Below are 21,246 nucleotides of genomic sequence, written 5' to 3'. Positions count from 1 at the left end.
AGTATCTTTTTTTTGTACATTCTTAATTTTTATTTGTATTTTTAAATTGTACTGTGTTCACTTTTTTGTTTGCAATCTTTGCTCTTTGCTGCTGTAACACTGTAAATTTCCCCGTTGTGGGATAAATAAAGGATTATCTTATCTTATCTAAAGGCATAATTCAATTCAATTAAAAAAAAAACTTTATTTGTCCCCGGGGGGGCAATTCAAATAATAATAAATAATAATTCAAAGTTGCACATTGCCATCTTTATAATTAATCCATTTGGACCAGCAGAACTGAAAACTACATTTTAACCGAAAACTTTAATTATTATATATATATATATATATATATAATTAACAAATTATTCTGTCATCAAATAATAATAAATAAATAATAATTCAAAGTTGCACATTGCCATCTTTATAATTAATTCATTTGGACCAGCAAAACTGAAAACTACATTATTATATATATATATATATATAATTAATAATTAACAAATTATTCTGTCATCAAATAATAATAAATAAATAATAATTCAAAGTTGCACATTGCCATCTTTATAATTAATTCATTTGGACCAGCAGAACTGAAAACTAAATTTTAACCGAAAACTTTAATTATTATTATATATCTATAATAATTAATAATTAACAAATTATTCTGTCATCAAAGTCTCAGTACTTTTATTTTATAAGCGAATCCACTGAACCGGAAGTTATCTTAATGCCAAACCCAGGGTGGAAAAAAGTTTAAACTTTCAGCTGAAATAACGCCCGGGCATTACTTTAACGCAGTTATAAGTCCGAATTTATTTAAAAAAAAAAAAAAATTAACTGACTTTGAAGACATGCAGTTTTGATAGTGTAATTGTTAGTTTTGAATGAATGATAGCGGCTCCTTGTGGCTGCTCAACAAACGAGTCTCTGTTAGCGCTCAGAGAGTCAGTCTGTTGTTAGCCTTTGTCTGGACCCAGTTACCACAAGTTACCACAGTCGGCTGTGACTGTCCCACTTAGTCTTGGCAGAAAACATCTGGGCTGCAGGTAAATAGAATGAGCTTAGTATGTAATAGTTGAAGTAGCAGTATTTCGCGGTGTAGTGTGTAGTGTGGGGAGTCTTATGTGAAGCTAGCATGCTACAGAGTAGGCCGAGCTTTTTCATTAACACGGAAGGAGAAGGAAAGACAGCTAATGTCTGTGCAAGCTAATTGACATAAAAAGACATAATTAGTTTATAAACATGGACATCAATTCGAGTTTATACGTCAAAGTAGGTAATCATGTCGTCAGTGTGCAGTAGAAGTAGCTCGATGCCATGCGAGACCTAAACATGAGTAACTTTGGAAAGCTAATGTTGAACTGAAAGCTAAGTTAATGTTATTGTTGCCTTACTCAACATGCATAATGTGCCTAGTATTCTTTATAAGGCTATTAGAAAGGATTTTTAACATTTCTCCCCTAATTGGTCGTGCTTCCTATGTGGACACAATCATTGTGATAGTACCTGAACAATAGTCTGTTTATTAGATAATGTCAGCTTCAGCAGGTGCAGTCAACACCAGTCCTGATGAAGAAGCAAAGCTCTCTGCAGGTTTTCATCTGCAATGCTTGATAAAACGGGTTTAAGCCTGTTATGTTATCCTATCTGATTACTAAATGTGATGAGGGAAGAATACCCATTAGGACGTTAAGCTTGCATGTGTATTTTATTGAATTTAAATGAATTTTCTAATAATGTAGGAATATAAAAAGCCATATACATGTTTGGATTTAAAGTGGTAATGTCACATAGTTTGTCTGCAATCTAAGACTGGCACTTTTTTTAGATTCAAGATTTTTTTTAAATTTTATTTGTCACACGCTCATACAGATGTGCAGTGAAATGTAAGGACTGTTCCGCAAGGCCGTGCAATAAACAGTCAAATTACCAATACCCATATATACAGTAAAATAGAATATAATGTAAAAAAAGAATTATTTGAATGTACAAAATATAAAATATAGAGTAATGTAAACAGTGTAAAGTGTCCAGGGTCCAGTAAAATAGAATATAATGTAAAAATTAAAAAAAGAATTATCTGAATGTACAAAATATAAAATATAGAATAATGTAAACAGTGTAAAGTGTCAGTGTCAGTTTACTTAAAAATATTTAAATTAACCTATAAAAACACGCTGGTGCGATATGGACCAAAACTCATATCTCGATGTTGTTTAGCTGAATGGCGATACTCGATATATATATATCGATATGCCTTTTATTAACAGTGAAAACACGTGGAAAAATAAGCTACGTGTTTGTGAATTTAAAAAGTAATATTATAACATACAAATGTTGCTTAAATACAATAAAAGAGAGAGAGAGAGGAGGAGCAGGGTTAGGAGGGACAGACAGTCAGTGAGGTGAGGAAAAAGACGACCTGGCACCTCTGTAACGTTATTTTAATGCAACATAAACTATATCGATATTAACGATATTGTCTTATCCTTTATCTTGTTTGAAAATATATCGATACATCTTAAAAACTCGATATATTGCCCAGCCCTAATTCACCCCTCTAAATTATTAACTACAATCCAACCAAATCTGTAACACCAGCCTAATGGACTATGACTCAACATCCCTAAGATACTTTACACCATTATAATTATCGTGCTTGTAGGACTGCAGGCAGTATTTGACTGTTATTGTTTTAAGAAGCTAAAGGACTAAGAACCGACGGTCACACATGTAGAATGGCAAACATAAGCTTGAGCTAAATTTCTAGATCAAGTACAAGAGTGTCTATGATGTTTGTTAGATTAAAACAGGATAATCAGGATATGTAAATAGTTTCCAAGCTTCATTCTAAATGTCATTTATTGTTGAAGAACCTTGTATTATCCTGCTGTCAATAAACTGCAATCAACAGAATCTTCTTGTGCATTCAGAAGCATGATTCTGATTTATTCATTTTCTTCCTTCATTTTTCTCTCTACAGATATGCCAAGTCTAAAGCTGATATCTGCGACCGATACACAGTATTCAACAGCTGTTCTGAAGTCCATGAACGAGCAGCGGAATCATGGGTTGTTTTGTGACGTCACCATTATTATACAGGACAAGAAATTCAGAGCTCACAAAACAATCCTGTCTGCTTCAAGTACATATTTCCACCAGCTCTTCAGTGTGGCTGGACAAGTGATTGAGTTGAACTTCATCAGAGCAGAAATCTTCGAAGAGATTCTCAACTACATTTACAGCTCCAAGATTTTCCGTGTCCGCTCTGACATGCTTGAGGAGCTCATTAATGCTGGACAAATACTCGGTGTCAAGTTCATTGCAAACTTGGCATCCCCTTTATCACAAGTCAAAGGCCTACCTGGTTTGTCTAAAGAGGTGGAAAACAAAAGTGGCACATCCGCAGAGATGATGCCGATGATCACAGAGTCTTTCTCAATATCTGCGGAGGAATTCAATCAGACAAGCAAACCTGCAGGGAATGACGACGACTCGGACAGTGATGTTATGTTTGTCTCAAAAACAGATGCTCAAACAAGAGCGTCAAATCAAAAAACTCCCTCTGGTGAGGTGATAGATCTGGATTCAGGTGAATCAGAAGATGTTGCGTCAAAGAAAAGTGAAGAATCAAATGATTCAAGTGAAAAACAGAAAGAGAAAGCCAGAGTGACCTTGAAAACGTATTCCGCAAAGCCTCGGAGCATCAGTTGTACAACCCAGAGTTTGCCAAACAGCAGCCCTCTGCGCAGTCCAGACAGCAGCTCCAACAACTCCTCTTCCCCCGCAAGAGTTCTCTCAGAAAGTGCTCCTGCAACACCTGTAAGGTCGAGCAGTTTCACCCCCGAGCCCTTGAGTGCCTCTCAGTCATCTGAAAATAGTGACATAATGGGAGTCCAAAAGAAGCATGTTGCTACTTCAACCCAGCAAGGTGATTTCAAAATAAGGCTCCTAGATGTGGCTGGCCCCGCAAACCAAACAAACATTGTCAAATCAGGTATAGCAGCAAAGAAAACGGTGACACTCAATACAGCCACAGAGATTGATTCAATCTCATCAGGCTGTAAAGTGTATGCTAATATTGGAGAAGATACGTATGACATTGTCCCAGTGAAGGAGGATCCAGGGGAAGGAGGCTCTAAAGCCAATAAAGGGAAGAGGTTAATGGCAACGCCTTTAAAACTGTGTGATAAAACAGAAGCGTCACTGAACACCAGCCCAAACAGGAAGAAGAACAAACTAGAGCTCGAGGATCACTACGAGCTGATCATGGATGGGAAGACCTTCTACGTGTGTATTGTCTGCAAGCGCCCCTATGTGTGTCTGACGAGTCTCCGTCGTCATTTCAACACCCACTCGTGGGAAAAGAAGTACCCGTGTCGCTACTGCGACAAGGTCTTTGCTCTGGCCGAGTACAGAACTAAACATGAAATCCACCACACAGGAGAGAGGCGGTACCAGTGCTTGTTGTGCAATCAAATGTTCCTAAACTACCAGGTACTCTCCACCCACTGCAAGGCGGCCCACAACCAGGATCCCAGCGGGAGGAAGGAGAAAGACGACAAGGACAACAACTTATACCGATTGCTGCCGTGTAAAACAGTGCAGATGAAGTCATACTCTTGGACGACCGGTGGGGAGGGGGTTCCTGTCATATCTGAGGATGGCAGCGTGCATCACATAACCAGCGTCAGCGGAGACATGCAGTCCTCCACACAGACAAGGATGTTGAACTGGGATGACATCTTTGTCGAGCCTGACGCTAACCCTGGTCCACGGTCAACTATGAACTCTCCTCCTCAGGGAGCCACAGAGTTTGACTTTGTAATACCAGAGACCTACTGAGCTACACCTGTGCTCTGGTATCTGTGCCTTTTAGGTGCCCCATCCCCACAACCATTTTCCTCTCTGTGGTTTTTACGTCATTAATGTTCTTTTGTAATTCTCCATAGTGTCAGCATCAAGTAGTCACTCAGTTTATCAAAGTGTTTTGAGCTATACTCAGCTCAGAGCTTTGCTAGTCAAATTGGAGTTGGCTGTTAAGTAAGAAGCTTTGATTCTTTTTGACTTTTCCTATTCCTGTATCAGTGAGCACATGTCTCATGTTTTACCTTTATTGGACTTCAATAAGCTACAACTGTCAGCCTGACTACACATTTATGCTAGTAGTGTTTAAGCCTTGTTTCTTAAATTTTTTAACTTCACCATCTAAACAGATGAAGGATTTAAGGGAGGCAGACAGCTCCTATCCAACGCGCCTCTAAAAGCAGATAGATATTAATTTGATAACTTGAAATCAAGCAGTGTACCAGGAAATAATGAAATAATGGTTCTTGGTAAAAGATTTACGAACGATGGAAACTTTTTGAGATTTGTAAATGTTTCAGCCTGTAATGCTGCTGCTATTGTGCAGCTCTGTGTACAATGACAATGACAACGCTTAATAAAACAAAAGTCTTAAGATTTGACTTTGAATGCTGAAACAACTTAGACATAACATCTCAATCCATGTAAGAGGGAGATAGAGCAAAAAGTGGCATTATGAAAGTGAAATAAGACGGCACCTTAATGTAACTCAGCTAGTGTAATCATTTTTTAAAAATGTTTTTATCAGTGATAAATCATCATTTGCAAAAAATATTAACATCTTAGAAGTCATGAAAAAAAACCTCTGAAATAGAAGTAGGGATACTTATTCTAAAATGGTAATAACCAGGTGACTCTTGTATCTTTCAGCACTGGATACACCCATGCATGTGGTTCATCTGTATAAATGAAATACGCCTAGTGATGAAATAAAAGGTTTCTCTATTTAGTCCGTCAATAATATCAACTTTGTGGGCCAGATTGACTCGACTCATTCCTGTTTCCTGTTTACAACTTGTTTCTGTACAAAAGAATATGAATTCTTTTCTGAAGTATAGTTTTTCATTTTGTGAACATTGATGATCCGGACTATGTGGAAGAAGAATTAGACGTTTAACTCTCCAGTGGCTGGAAGAACAATTTGTTTTGTCCAGGAAACAACTTCTGTCTTATTCTAATACACCTGTACATTTTTATTTCTGATGTTGAAACTTTTTTTCTTCTAAATTGGATGCTAAAATGTGCTGACCGCATAACATAGGGTAGGGATTTTCTATTATTGTGATCTTAGAATTAATATTTTAAGAGGATATCCACAGCTTGACCATATAGCACTTAGAGTTGGGTCAGACAGAAGACTTTGTAAAGACTGTTGCCTTTTCACTTTATTTTTTTCCATTGTTGTCAAATTGTAGTGATTGATCAGTGTGATTGGGAAAAATTTGTGATAACATGGATCCATTCTGTTTAATTCAATAAAATCCATACAGGCTGTTTTTTTAATTAGCAGGTTATAAATTATGTGAATTTTTAATTTTGTGTAGGTCAATTTAACAGTTTCAGATGTATTTAATATGTTTAAAATAGATTGTAATTAACCAGTTCTGCTGGTGTGGCATTGTACAACAAAGGTTCATTTTGTCATTAAGCTAGCAATAAGGGTTCACTGATGGTAAATAAATTATTCTTTTACTATTTCTAACTTAATTGTCTTGCTCTACCAGCTTGTTCAAATCTGCTACTTTCAAAAGTGGGGTGAGTCGATGCAATGTTGCTTCTTCTGCAGCATCCAAAGGTGAAAAACCATGAAAATCTTGATAACGATCAAAATGTAATTACAAGCAAAATAAAACAAACAAACACAGGTAAACAAACAGACGTCATCACACCTTAGTAAATAAACAAAGACCTCTTTCCTGTGATCTGCTGTCCCTAAAGAGCCTTCAACCCATGCTTGGTACTCTGATGTAGTTGAGGTCAACAACACTAGTCCACACCCATGCTAACATCTGGTCATGGTGCTTTGATTGAAATACTACTGCTAACTTTCTCACTAAAACAATGTTGACATGCTCATGCTTAATGCACATACAGATACAGATGAGGCTTTGTTTGAGGGTGTAAGACTTAAAGCAAAGATTTTGCAGATTGAGTGTTTGACCAGAAGATGGTGCCAAATCGTAGGGTTGGACAGCTTTATCTTCAGGCTTCATACAGTCTTGGGAATCAAATGTAAGTACTTTCAGGTTATCTGGAGCAAAAAAATGTGCAGACTCACATAGCCTCCATCCTTACTTCATAATAGGGTACTATAAATGGCAAGTTAAATTTAAAAGTTTAAATTTAAACTGGAGGTGGTCAGCCTCATGACCCCAGTTTACGAGTGACACTAAACTTAACCCTCTCTCATTTCATTGCAGATGTCAGTCATTGTAACTCTGTTCGTCTTATTAGACAGGAAAAAGACAGCAGGATGTTTTCCTTACACATTTTAAATATGTGACTGTGAAGATGAAGCTGCTGATTATGTATGAATTCAAATGCACAATTGAATTTCAGCATTTCTGTAATTTTCAAGCAAGAACATGGTATTTTGATAAATGAAGTGAGCATCAACTTCACATGAATCAATTAGCACCGATCGAGACATTTCACCAACATCCAGAAATTCTAACCTTGTAGTGGCACTACATGAAACGTACAGGGATCAACAAATCCAGTCAGATTCATCCTCTGGGATACTACTGTATATATGTCTATTCAAAGTATCATCTTTATTCATCCACCTGTTGAAAATGTGGTGAGCCAATGGACACTGCCATCATTGGAGCTACACTTGTTGCTCAACACGAAGGATCAAACACCATTTGAAATGACACAAAACATTTTTAATGGCAAGACAAAAAGGAACTGATAATCAGCCCCTGAGAATGTGTTCTTGAAATTATAAAAAGCAGTGATAAAAGCTGAGGAAGACCAATTCTAATTTACACGATTATCCTCTGTGAGTTCTTATTTTTTGAAGTCTTGAGTCTCTACCTCGGGTCAGTGAATCCAGCACTGACTGTTCACAATCAGCCTTACTAGTAACAACACATTTTGGCGTTTAAATGTAATTATTATCTGTACTTACAAAGAGACAGAGACTGTATATGTTTACCTGCATTGCAGCCTTTAGTGAAAATACAATAAATATGGTTTCTAGAGTAACTGCTAGCCATCCTGATTTTACTTCTACTGCTGAATAAGTTATTTCTTCATAAACACTGCGCTGCAAAGTTCCCCATACAGTGTACACTAATCAAGATATGTCTGACGTTAAACTTAAAAGTTGCTAAATAGATATCATAATCATCTGATGTATACCATAAGCCTATCTGTTGAAAGAGCATCTGTATTATATCATACTGCTGTACATACATCATTAGCATGAAGTAGCTCAAATACTGCTAACCTCGTCTGCTAGTAATGCACATCGACATCATTAACTGCTAAAGAAACAACTGTTGGGCCTACAGCTCTACAATGTTTGATTTTCCTGACTGACTCAGATTAAGAAAGCTTGAAGCTGACTCTCTTAAAGGTTCGTAGCGCTGCTAATGAGTCTAGATCCTGGAGGAGAAATAGAGAGGATATTATCGCCTGTATCACCTGCAGCAGAGAAGCATTCACATTACATTAAGAACTAAAGAGAGGTTAACAAAAAGCATGAGCTGCAGGAGAGTTGTTCACCTTTAAGTCCAGCTGACATAGAACTGCAGCACTGGAAGTCCATTTTGCATTAAGGCAGACAGATGTGAATAAAGTCCTGGCTTTGAACCTGCTGTCTCCCTCTCTCTTGATGTGTTTATGCACACACACACACACACACACACACACGTACACAACGTGCATGCGTGAGTGTACTTAGTGCTCAGACAAACACACACTGTTGTGTTTTGTTTTGGATTAAAGTCAACGTTAGCGTGCTGCATGTCCATTCTCCTTCTCCCACTCGTGTTTCAACTCAGTCCTCAGCGACTGTGAGGAAGAGCCCAGAGGAATTGTGCATTCAGACTATTTGATCTCAAACTTCCTGCTAAGTGTGACGTGCCCTCTGTGTTAGTTGCCATGTTAGGGGCTGTACGGCGGGGGCTTCTCATCAGGATGGTTGTGGGGAGGAGAGTAGCGTGGAGGGATCATAGTGGGCCACAGGTGGCTGGTTCCAGACTGGGAGTCATCTGACAGACCTGAAGAGTCAGGGAACAAATAGGTGCCCTGCAGGAAAGGACACATGTTCAGTGGAATGACTTTTTTTATGTCTTTGAATTTCGAACAATGAGTGCTCCTCCTGAATATTCAATCATTAACATTGTTTGTCCCCAGTGGGGAAACTGGTTGCAAAGGAAATTTGACTTAATATATAGGATATCATGCAGTACTGCAGGTTAATATTGACTCTGTACCTGCATGTCATAGGCAGTGTACGGTGGCAGGCAGGGGGCAGTGTTGTAATAGGAGTTGATGGAGGTGGTGGGTCGAGGAGGCTCAGATGGGACAGGAGCTGTCATGGCCTCTGGTTCAGATGAGCTCTCTAAGGCAGCAGAGGGAGTCTAAAGGACAAACACATAATGATCAGTGTCTTTCAGTCCTAAAATGACTTTACACCAAGTTTTCTCTCAAGTTAAAGGGAAAACGTCAATCACCAAAGACTAGGAACATTTATACCCACATGATGACTGTAACATAAAGCATGATTTTTTTTTTTGGTCCAGTGAAAAAGTCATTAAAAGATAAAAAAAAGATATATAATTGGCTGAGAAATGTTATTACAAATCGTTCTTCTACTGCATTTTATCAAGTGTTTGTCCGTTCTTGAAATTTCGAAGAATAGAACAACATGTTTGCATAAATCAAAGTTTTAAGCAATGTTATGAAATCTTTCCACTACACTTTGTAGTCCAGGCCGCTTGAATGCTAGCCGGCTGGCTAGCAAGCATACAAACGATCTCCTCTGAGGATCTTATCTGGAGACAAAATAAGAGTGCTGTTGGATGCAACAGGAAAATGGTATATCAGTGGATAATGATCTGAAATGTAAAGGTTGCATACTATCCTCATTTTCAACCAGTTTAAATAAGTCTCAGAGCTCCCCAAAACATGTCAGGGATGTTTCTTGCTCAAAATCAATTCTGATCCTGCATTTGATCAGGCCTATAAACCTCTCTATTTCAGCCCTGCTCAGAACAGGCTGTTTCTGTGCCTGTAGCTTTAAATGCTAATGAGCTGTTTCTAACCACGCCCCTCTATGGATGGCCTTTGTTGTCTCAGGATTTTTTTTTAGAACCATGTCTTATTGATTATGGTGAGAAAGCAGACTCAGAGGGCAGAACAAACACCTAGCTGTGGGAGTGTCGCCCACCTGGGGGGAGGGGTTACTGCCCTTTGTGACATCATGAAGGGAAAATCTCCACACAGCCTGTTAGAGCACACATTTTCTGAAAAGTGGAGCAGGTAAAAGACGTAGAGGATGAACTTTACCCAAAATAAGGGGGGTTTGTAAACAGATTAGGGACACATAGTGTTATGATTCCCTGAATCCATTTTCTAGTTTTGTAACATTTTAAGAGTTTTGAAAGATTGAATTAGGAAACTGAAATACTTAATAAGGCCTCCACTGAATATTTACCAGTATATTGCCTTTTAGGACTTTTATGTACCCTGGTGAAATGTGCAACACACAACCTTAAAAGTCAACTCATTCTGACAAATATAACTCTTTGCTACATTAACTTGATCTACCATGTCTTTGAAGCCTCCCAGCACTGCAGCAGTAATGATGCCCAGGAAGAGGGCCACGATGTTGAGGATGGTAGCAGACCATAACAGGTGGTAGAGGTGCACCACATCCTGGCAGCTCCCCACGTCCGTGTACTCATGGTAGCCTCCAATTACCTCTACTCGGCTAGCCCAGTGGGTGGGACAGAGAGGGGAACAGCTAACAGTCAAGCCACAGAAATCACTGATAACATTGGTGAGTATTTTTATAAAGGACAAGATGAGGTACATAAGATGATTCATATAGATAAATGAGTTTACGTCTGTAAAAGATGGATGTCTGTGGTTCAAAGTAAAACAGACATGGGTCGAGGACATGCAGAGGAAATGGCACCCAAAACCACATTTCAATGGTGGGTTAAATTATAAAAACTCTACATAATAACTAAGGTTCAATTAAAAAGTTCATCATTAATGGCCAAAAATGTTCTAGAAAAAAGGGACCTACTTCCAAATCATGGATGATTTCCTAAACTTTTTCAAAACATCTTTATTCTGAAGTCCCATAAGAGGATGTTCTCTGAAACAAAGGTTAAAAGAAAAGAAACAGTCTTGTTCTAATACAATCAATGTTGCAGTGCAAAATAATCTCCCACAAAAGCACAGCAAAACAGCACAAGAAAGCAGGTATGGAAGTCAGGTGTGTGTCAGGTGTACTCACTTCCCGCATTTGTAGAGCTCACAGCAGTAGCAGGTGTTGCTCTTTACATGCAGGTTGCAGGGTGAGCGTGATGATGTGTGACAGGGCACCTGAAGGTCAAAAAATGATTTTATAGTCTCCTCGTTTTGGGTACTGGTCCTAGATAGATCTCTGTACAACTTCCAACAAACTGTGCTGATGGACGGTTCAGATCAAAAACATGCTTTGAGGACAAAACCATTGGATTTCTGTGAACAGACGTAGAAATGTGTTGTTTCTTACATCTCGATCAGCTGAGTTCTCACTGGAGTGGTACTCACATCGTCCTGCATACAGAGGCCCGAGGTCCTGCAATAAAATGAACAATATGATTGTGTGTTTTTACAGCGCAATTCAAGGCACTCGTCACCAATTTCATGACTAAAAACACCCCGTGTGTGGAGGCTGTGGTACTCTGGGCAGGTGGCCCAGGTTCGGGTCCGACCCGTGGCTCCTTTCCGGGCATGTCGTTCCCCACTCTCTCTTATTGTTTATTGTTTATTTGGATCCCCATTAGCCACTACCTAAGTAGTGACTTCTCTTCCTGGGGTCCACTCATACAAACATGAATTTAAAATCCACACAAATTAAATTATAAAAAAAAAAGTCCAAGACGGAACAGAAAAAGACAAAAAGAACACCCAGATGAACCTATTGCAAGTCAAAAAGGGTAATCTCTCAAATGTTCAGGTTATATCTATGCAATCAATAAATACAGTAACGTCTCTCTCCCTGATTTCTGAGCCTATTCACTCCAGGTTTATAATGTCAATAATTTGTGGGTTGTAATGTTAAGACCCAGTCCTTTAAAGGGTCTCTGTGTCAGATTTCCCCTTGTTATGGCTTGTATTGTCCTCTGTAAAGTCTTTTCACAAATTGAGCGTTTCCATTTTCAATCAAGTTATTAATCCTTTACATCTTTAACAGAACACCATGTTGAAATGTTGAAAACCAGTCTGTAGGTTCATTGTTCTTAGACGTTACACAGCCTTTTCTTTCTTCCGTCTTTGAATTCAGTTTCAGACGTAAAATTGTTTAAAGGCATCTACTCATTACATTGCATCACCTTGCTGTCACTCATGCTATGTTATTCAACAGTGTGTCTCTCTGTGCTTTAGTGAACTAAAAGTGATTAGTAAAAGAAAGATCCATTGTCCCTTCATTTGACACCACTGGCAAATGAGAATTTGATATCCCTTTTCACCCAGCCCTCACCCATTGTTGCATAATTGGTGAAGAGTGCATTAGAGGTTATTCATTGTTTGTGTACTTTGCCTAATGGAGAACAATCTCCTTTTACCACAAAATATATTTATCTTGCTGCAGAGAGTGCAGCAGCTGCAGACTGCCATATGTGAGCCAAATCCTTGCGAGAGGGAACATGTTAAATATATACTGTATCTAATGCAGAGTCTATTAAGCTTTAATGGGTAAGGCATTGATTGACCTTGTTATAAGTCTGTGCGTATGTGTTGTCCATATTAATTATTTATTAGTGTACTTTAATAAAATGAAACTGTAGTGATACTTACAATGTGCCTCGCTGCAAAGACTCCGTCGACAATCGCACAGCAGAAGGCCGCCACCACTCCGAAACTGATGAAGACGATAGACGCCACTAACTGTGAAAGAAAACATTACCATCATCACTAGTCTGTGCATCATCCTGCCTCTCTCTGACCGTGAACTCCTCTGGATGAGGATGGGGGAGGGGGGCTGAGTAAGGACAACGTTGACAGAGCGCTGTGGTTGTCACCTAGCTCCTGAGGTGTTTGTGGCTGGCATGTTGCCCGGCTCTTTATGGGCACTGAAACCCCTTAACTCCCCCCCTGCCACTCGCCCGACTCTCCTCCTGTCACCTCTCAATGAGAGACAGCATGTATTCAGTTACACGACGCTGCATCCTGTCTGCAGCGGCCTGCGCTGGCAGGAGGGAGGCACAGGAGTGACGCAACTAATTCAGCAGCAAGTGATAACACTGATTCATGCCTGCGCCAAGATTTCTATGACACATTCAGCAGCATAAGGACTTTTCAACTACATATTTTTATATTTGATCATTAACAGGCCTGAGACTTAATCTCGCAATCATTTTCTAATTGTGAACAACTTTACAACTATTTTCTGCATAACTAATGTCAGTCAGTTGTTTTATTTTAATTAAAGGATATCTACATTGTGGGTGTTCCTCTCTCTCTACTCTTCTCACAGGTTTCAATTGGACAACAAACCTAAGCTGGAAAAGTCAAAGTCGAGTTTGACCAAAGTTGTGAGGTTGTAGGCTACTGACAATCAAATCTGATGAAATCCAACAAACAGCCCCCATGAAGGACACCAACTTAGTGTTACACTCAATGAATTCAATCTGAGAATGTTTTCTTAAAATTCACTTCGATGGTAACACATTTAGTTATGAATATTTTACGTTACATAGAAAAAGAACAATTTATCAGCTGTGTTTATTATCACCAATTAGCGACATGTTTTTAAAAGATCATTTATGACCATCGACAGATCCATTAGATCCTATATCATAGAAAGTAGAATGGCGAAATCTAAAAGCTACTTATAGCAATAATGACTTGGTTTATGCCTCATACTTTACTGGTTGTAATACTTTGGAAGTGGAAGCTCTCTTTCACAGTTTACTGTTGAGTTCTCTGAGCATTAGTGGAATCTCAGTTTATGTTTTCTATCAACTTCACATGATCCCAGCCATTTAAAGATAAACCAAATTATTGTTTCTCATGACTCAAAATGTGGGTTGTAACCATAGACTCTATGAAAAATTGGGGAAGTCTTAATGACGTCATGCTTTGGTTTCTGAAGAAGCTTTGTGAATGTAATCCCCACATAAATTTAAATCAATGCAGATACAGGCAAAGAGGTGGAGCTGAGGCAGGCCTTTAGCCTCCTGGCTAAAACAGCTACATAGAGCTCATCTCAGCCAAGTGTGCTTGCAATATGCACACTTATGTTTTACATTACTATAATCCAAAAGGATGTGTTTTAATTAAAATCACTTCATCGTTATTTAAGAATAAAGAAATGACGTCAAGAGCCCAAAGTCTGTTTATTTAACCAGGCTGTAAACCAGGGACGCTGGAAGTCAATTTAAGTTTTGTGCTGAAAGAAGTAATTCTATATAGTAATGTCACACTCTTTGCTATGTAAGTTCATAATCAACTCCTTTGAATGTTTAGGATTATTAATAGTTAGGGAATTAACAGCAGCTCATTGACAGATTGAGCAGATTTAAGAGTATTTTAGAATTCACAGGTCACAAAACTCACTCCGAAAGGGAACACCGACACGGCCTGAGACCATTTTAGAGCAGTGACAGTGACAAGTGGACGCACACAGAATGTGTGTTAAGAGTTGTTTGGACAGCATCAATTTGTTAACAGAGACTGTAAACACTTCACTGGTAGACTGAGTTACACAGAGGCACTGCTTGTCAACAGGCAAAGCAGGCACCTGTTTGGGGTCCCAGGCCACTTAGGGCCCCCGAGGGCTGACAAACTTTAAACCGCAGCAGTAGCTCAAAAATGTGCAAAGTTTGCAATGACAGTACAAAACCTCCCTAATGGGGCCCCATCAGCACTCACTCTCATTGCCCTGCTTTCATGTATTACTCCTGTGAAAAAACAAAGTTCATCAGTGAAAATTACTGAAAGAAAATGAAGAGGAATTATCTGTCTGGGAGAGAAAAAAAAAAGAGAAAGAGCATCAGGACACTGTTAGATATAATAGTGGTTGAAGGGGCCCTCAATGAACTATTGTCTAGGGCCCCAACAGACTCTAGAATCACCACTGGAGTTACATAAGAACAGAAGTTTTTGTTTCTTGGCTGTCCACCTCTGTGCGTAATGCAAGGCTCCCTATCCCTCTTGCTCGTCCGTACAAGCTCCCCCTCCCTCTCTCACAAGTTGTTAATTAAAGGATAATCAACTAAATCTCAGAATTCTCCGTTAACATCTGGTTGTGCTGCTCTGTCTGAGCCCACATCTTGATTACTGTGATTATGTTTAAAACCTCCCTGAAACAACTCAATGGTTACACAACAGGTATCTCTGACCTGCTGTGAGTTGTAGCTCTCTGTATGAAGTATTACAAAAAATGTACACACTGCTATAGTAAGAGGACAAAAAAAAAAGAGACCACACATAACGTTGTACTAGGTCTGAAAAATAAATTAAAAATAAATAAATAATAATGAAAGTTGTCCATCACTATTTAATTTTCTGTTCATACGCTTATTTATATGGCTGATTTATTTAGTAATGTCCCCCTAATACCCTAAACCATAAATAACGTCAGCACATTTACTATGCAGTAATATTTTATAGTCTATCACAAATCGAGGGCAGAGTTGTACAAGCGGTCATAGCTGGACATACATACACACACACACACACACACACACACAAACACACAAACACACAGACACACACACTCTCTGAATGGGACTGCATGCATCCCAACACTGTTGCATGATGGGAAAGGTGTGTCAGTTCAAACTCATTCTTCACTCAGCCCTGACAGTCCCTGCTTGGCATTTCCCACCTGCTCCTCTCATCTGCAGTTCCCTTCCCCACATTCCAGCGTGGACATCTGTCCTCCTCCACTTACACCCCATTTCTATTTCTGTCTGCGTCGCCCCTGAAGCCCAGGAGACTCGCACTGCAACACAAACTCCCTTAGGCGGAGTGGGACTCTCAGTTCGGGCTGGGTCTGCTGTGTATATTGTCAAATTAAGAACATAATCAAGCTGCCGGCTGTCGTAAGGGTAACTGGGACTGATAGAGCAGTTTAATGAGTGTGAGACACGGAGACGCCAAGCAGTAAAAGTGATCTCAATGCACTGAGGTAATATAAATCCTCTTACCATCTGCCTCTTGTTCTCTATCAAATGAGAGCCGATAATTCCAAGAAAAGAGCCAAAGCCCAGCTGAAAAAGAGAGAAAACAGCTGTTAGGGCGTTTATCTAATAAAGCTTTGATTTCATAGCACAGAGGGATGAATCAAGTGTTAAGTGTTTCTGCGATGCCCTGGGGAGACATTTCAACAAGTTGACAAAATATTCAAATTAGTCCCTTTTAAAGATAAGCAAAATACATATTCATTTATGAGCATTTTTTTTAGATCAATGAGCTTCTCTGATTTCTCATGTTTGTATTCTCTTTTGTAAATCTCAGTACGTTTCTTTGATATATTTATTCTAAATTTCCCTTTATTTACTTTAATTTCACATTTTAAAGATTAGCGAGTTTCTGTTTAAAGTGTATTGTATCCTCTCACTTAACTCAGTAATTTCAGGTTAATCTATGGCGCTGATGAATTTGAAATTTCAGCATCTTAGGAAATGTTACCCCACAAACTGCTTTCTTTCCCTGCACGCTAAAAGTCGATAACTGTAAAGAAAACACATTTATGGGCTGACACACTTTGCTTCACTCAGCCTCTAATGACAATAATGCTGAATAATGAATGTGGGGGAGATTTGCCCCTCAGAGACTTTTCAGTAATGAGGCTCATCCGAGTCCAGGAGCGGGAAGCGCTGCCTCCAAACAATTCACTTATTATAAACTCTGACAGTGAACAGGCATTCTTCAAGGTGTGACCGTGCACTCACAATGACTCCTGGGTAGTAGCCGCCCACTGTGATGTTCTGCGTCCTGGTCGTCGCTGCCAGGCCAAAGATGAGGATGAGCACAGATACGATGAGCAGCAACACCGTCACTATTATGGATTTCCTCTTCCTCCTCTTAAAGGAACCTATAAGAGTAAAACAGAGTTCACATTTACAGCTTGTGCTCTCATCAGCAAAGTGATTAGAAATGAGAAGATGAAACTATAAACTAACTGAAAAAGGGAATTTCACCAACACATTTCTTTACAATGACAATAATTGTTCCTCTAACTGCTTCTCAAAAGTGTTTTTTCTGTTCTCTTCTCACCTGCATGAAGTCGATGGGACTCAGCTGGATGAAATTAATGTCACATTGACGTCTGATGATGGCTGCGAGGTTGTTTGTTATTGCTGCAGGGCCATGGTATATCAAATCTGATCAAATCACACCCACAGGGTTGTGACAAAGCAGATTGATTGAAACTTCCCATAAATAATACCTCAAGATGTGTTGATAAGACACAACTTCAGACAGTCTGCGACACACAAACACAAACACACTCACATGAACTGATTAGCAAGTTTAACTAGATTATTTAGCCATGAGTCGATGACTCGAAAAGCAGCAATAACACTTTTTGCGACAGAAATGTTGTTTGAAGTCGAGGACTTCGCTCCTCCAGAGTCTCCTGTAGACCACGACCACAGCAGTCCAGAGCCGTATCAGTTTGAACCGTTAACACAGTCAGCGAGTGCTGAGACAGCCGATGCTGAGGATAGCGAAGATCAGGAGAGGAGATGATGCCCCACGTAGGATTTGTTATGGCTGTGAGATGTTTAAATAAATAGTTTTTGCACTTTATAATCGCCATACTTCGATTTATTTTCTATTTACAACAGCTTCTCTTATAGTCTCTGCATTAAGCTCTAGCCTACAGATTATGTCTGACAGTTCTTATAGGAATGGTGACAAAGCTGGTACAACATACGTCACCTGTCTACAGATCAGCCAATAGGAAATGTCAATTGCAGTAGCCAGGTTTCAACCTGTAGAGGGCAGTTGATGCATATTTCCAACACAATATGTCAAATCTAAATGCTTTGTACTCAAATGTCAATATTTGGACCCATATGAATCGACAGCACTACTAAATACTCACATACAAAGGTTTTCAGATGAAAGAAGGTTACATGAAATAGTGCCCTGTATGCTGGAAATCTTAATGCATACTAAAGGTACTTTACAACATCGCTTTACCTCGTCTCTGCTCGAGTCTGCCAACGTGTATCTGAGGACTTTGAAGGCACCATGTCTCTTTATTCGTGTTCCCTGCGCAATAACGTCCAGTCATCCTTCTGTACTGTTCCATTAATGAATACAAATGTTTCATTTAAAAGGTCGATTTAGGCTCAACAGCCATAGGTTCTTTACTCTAATATATGGATCCTGTGCGCCCTGCTTTAACCATGCCTTTGTTCAACCTAAGCACTTAAGGACAGGCAGAAGATTAAACAAAATGTACCAGTCATTATAATACCCAAAGAATATGTCAAATAACCAGCATCTTAAAAATGTATAAATAATTACAAAGATGACTATAAGTTAGACATAAAACACACCTTAAAGTGCCAGAGGCTTACATTCATAGAGTCAAATAGCCTCATAGACTTTACATCTTTTAAACCACTCAGATTTAAAACAGTTATCTGAGACTCCTCCCAGAGGGCATCTCTTCAAACAGGAGAGCTGCTGGGTGAGAATCATCTCTAACAATATTCATTAAAGCAAGAGACGGAATTGAGCTGCCTGTAATTGTAGATGCAGTCTTCACTTTTTGTCTCTGATGTCTTTGTTTCAGTAGGAGCAATATTACAGCCAGCTATGATAGAGGAAGATCTGCCTGCTTCTGGTTGATTTAATCAGAATGTATTTATGTTCAGAAAGATTACTAAAGGACAAAAACTAATAACAGGAATCTTTGTCACCTCTTTTTTATCAATGTATGGAAGCCACAGACAGACATCACTGTGAGTGATGCGCCAAGCTGGAGATCAATAAAAAGAACATCCATGCTCATCACGGAAAGCTTATGGTTTCAGTCAAATGATAAAACAATGGTGCCTGCACAATGAAGGACACAGCCTCTCTGGGTTTTCTTTTAATCTTGAAATCTCAGCTGCAGCATTGGGAGTTTTGTTACAATATCAAATAAATTGTGAGCACATTTATTCTGTGACTATAAAACATGTTTAACACTTAACTCAAATAGGCCTATAATAACGTATCCCAAAATGTTGGCACTTTATTTATTAAGAGCGTTGTTTTACTGAATGTCATCTGACTCTTTGGGTGAAAGGGATTGCAACTAGAAATCACGCATGGCTACTTTAAGTGCAGTGGGAAATGATGTGGCACTACAAAAAAAACGAGAGGTGTAAATTCATGATTTTTGACTTACAATAAATGGTTCTCATCCAAAACTGACATGTCTTATATTGGATATTGTTCAATTGACATGGCAAAAGTGACACTTTGTACATGATTTCAAGAAGCAGTCACATATGGTGAAATCACATGTTCTTTCACAAAAAGTGCCCAACTAGAAATCGTTCTTCAAAGAATTGTTCAGTTGAATACACATCATCAAGTGCTATTAGCGTACTACAGCAACACTGTGTAGACTGAATCAACAAATCTATACCTATCTTGTGAGGATGACCTGCTTTAGACTGCAGATATCCATCCTTAAAAACAGATTGTCGAAATTGGCATAGTGGGCTACCTCTAGCAGGTGAGCCTCCTGCCAAATCTTTTGCCAGTGACCGATCAGAGCCAAACACTATAATAACACTGCCGGGGTTACTCAACGTCGCCGCACCTGCAGTGACGCGTTGCGGCCTGGGCCAGACAGAAAACACCATCCACTGTGATGCAACGAGTGTTTTTTGTCTGCCTTTGTGTGCAAAAAAAATAAAATAAAACGGTTGTTGCTGTTTTTCACCGACTTTATAAGAAATGCAAATGGTCAATATATTACCTGGTCGTTTTAAGAAGCTGTCTACCTTCACTAACATCCAAGCGTTAAGGAAAAAGAAAATGAATACAGCCGATGATTTCGCCTAATAAAAACCTGCTGCAGACGCACCGTTGACCTTGTTCACACATACCTATGCTTGTTTCAGAGAGGGTCAGTCCGCTGGATTGAAGACTTTGAGGAGGCATGCTGCCTGCAGGATGTTAAGCGCAGTCCCTTTTGCAGTCCCCTCTTGCTATGTAATAACTAACAATCACGACTCGGTGATATGCGGTTTACATTTGGCAGCTATTCGCTGTGTACAATCGTTAGCTAATGCAGACGCTGGGCTCGCTTGCTGTTGCATTCTCTGACAACTCCGTCCCCCGCTGAGCCCGAGAGCCGTCTCATTTACATCCCCGAGGCTGACGCGTCAGGTCGGTCTCTGTCCTCACGGCGAGTCGGTGTTGGACAGTGGGTCGCTGCAGCTGGTGGTCGTATGTGCGCATGTCACATATATACTCAGACGGGCAAAAACTCCACGGTCATTACATGTAGCCTACTATTTGAAAGCAGACATAGGCCTATCAGTTTCCAGTTTCCACTGAAGTAAATATTAGTGAGGAGTTTTTGGCTCCTAAAGATAGCTACTGACTGAAATAAATAGGTAGGGTATCCTACTATGACCCACAAAAGTAAAAGAGAATAAGAGAGAAGATAGCATTTTTCTACATCTGTCAGACAAGTCTATACAGCTTCCTGCAACATCTTTTAGAAAATCCATGCCAGAGATTCATTGTGAGTTGCACTTTGGTAATTAAAAAAAACAAAGGACTGAGATTTTTGTCAGAAAACACTACTCTTTGTGGACAAGGCAAGATTAGCAAAGAGATAAATAGTCCTGCTTTGTCCACAGGGGGCGCCAAAAATACACACCACCACCACCACAATGTCCCCTCACAGGAGCTTTAAAAAAAAAACCCACCACCGTGACAACTGCTGTGCCATTTTAAAATATGTGCCAGAAGGTGACTGCAAAAGATTGGATTCGCCTATAGTGGTTCAATTTCAACCTGCACTGAAGATCAATTAATGCAAGATCCAAGACCGTCGTCAACCATTGCATTGGACTAAGTAGGCCTAGGCTAGATTTAGTTTACTTTAGTGATGCGTCTCTAAGTCCTGATCCCGGCTTTATTGTGACGACTGCCCAATTTGATATACATACAGGTGAGCAGCGGAGCAGGTTGGCT

The 21,246-nt window shown here is 39.4% G+C and overlaps 2 protein-coding genes across 6 annotated transcripts; one reads left to right on the top strand and one right to left on the bottom strand.

The window, feature by feature from the left end:
• Positions 1–716: 716 nt before the first annotated feature.
• zbtb33 (zinc finger and BTB domain containing 33) lies at positions 717–6,354 on the top strand. Its single transcript, XM_020645418.3, has 2 exons — positions 717–1,031; positions 2,969–6,354. The coding sequence occupies exon 2, from the start codon at positions 2,971–2,973 to the stop codon at positions 4,828–4,830; it is 1,860 nt and encodes a 619-aa protein (XP_020501074.1). The 5' UTR covers positions 717–1,031; positions 2,969–2,970; the 3' UTR covers positions 4,831–6,354.
• Positions 6,355–7,717: 1,363 nt separating this feature from the next.
• tmem255a (transmembrane protein 255A) lies at positions 7,718–20,535 on the bottom strand. Of its 5 annotated transcripts, none has more exons than XM_065958601.1 (10): positions 20,148–20,535; positions 16,983–17,125; positions 16,236–16,298; positions 12,880–12,969; positions 11,591–11,656; positions 11,330–11,418; positions 11,117–11,188; positions 10,633–10,828; positions 9,297–9,443; positions 7,718–9,108 (listed from the first exon to the last, which is right to left on the bottom strand). In XM_065958601.1, the coding sequence occupies exons 1-10, from the start codon at positions 20,200–20,202 to the stop codon at positions 8,965–8,967; spliced, it is 1,065 nt and encodes a 354-aa protein (XP_065814673.1). In that variant the 5' UTR covers positions 20,203–20,535; the 3' UTR covers positions 7,718–8,964. The 5 variants fall into 5 exon arrangements, with proteins under 5 accessions (XP_065814673.1, XP_020501075.1, XP_020501076.1 ...); XM_020645419.3 differs by having other exon boundaries at positions 10,633–10,801; positions 20,148–20,529; XM_020645420.3 differs by having other exon boundaries at positions 10,633–10,795; positions 20,148–20,526.
• Positions 20,536–21,246: the final 711 nt, after the last annotated feature.

This window comes from Labrus bergylta, chromosome 9 (genome assembly GCF_963930695.1).
Source record: "Labrus bergylta chromosome 9, fLabBer1.1, whole genome shotgun sequence".
NCBI lineage: Eukaryota > Metazoa > Chordata > Actinopteri > Labriformes > Labridae > Labrus > Labrus bergylta.
The sequence above is the reverse complement of the archived record's forward strand: the minus strand, read 5'-3'. Positions and strand labels throughout refer to the sequence as shown.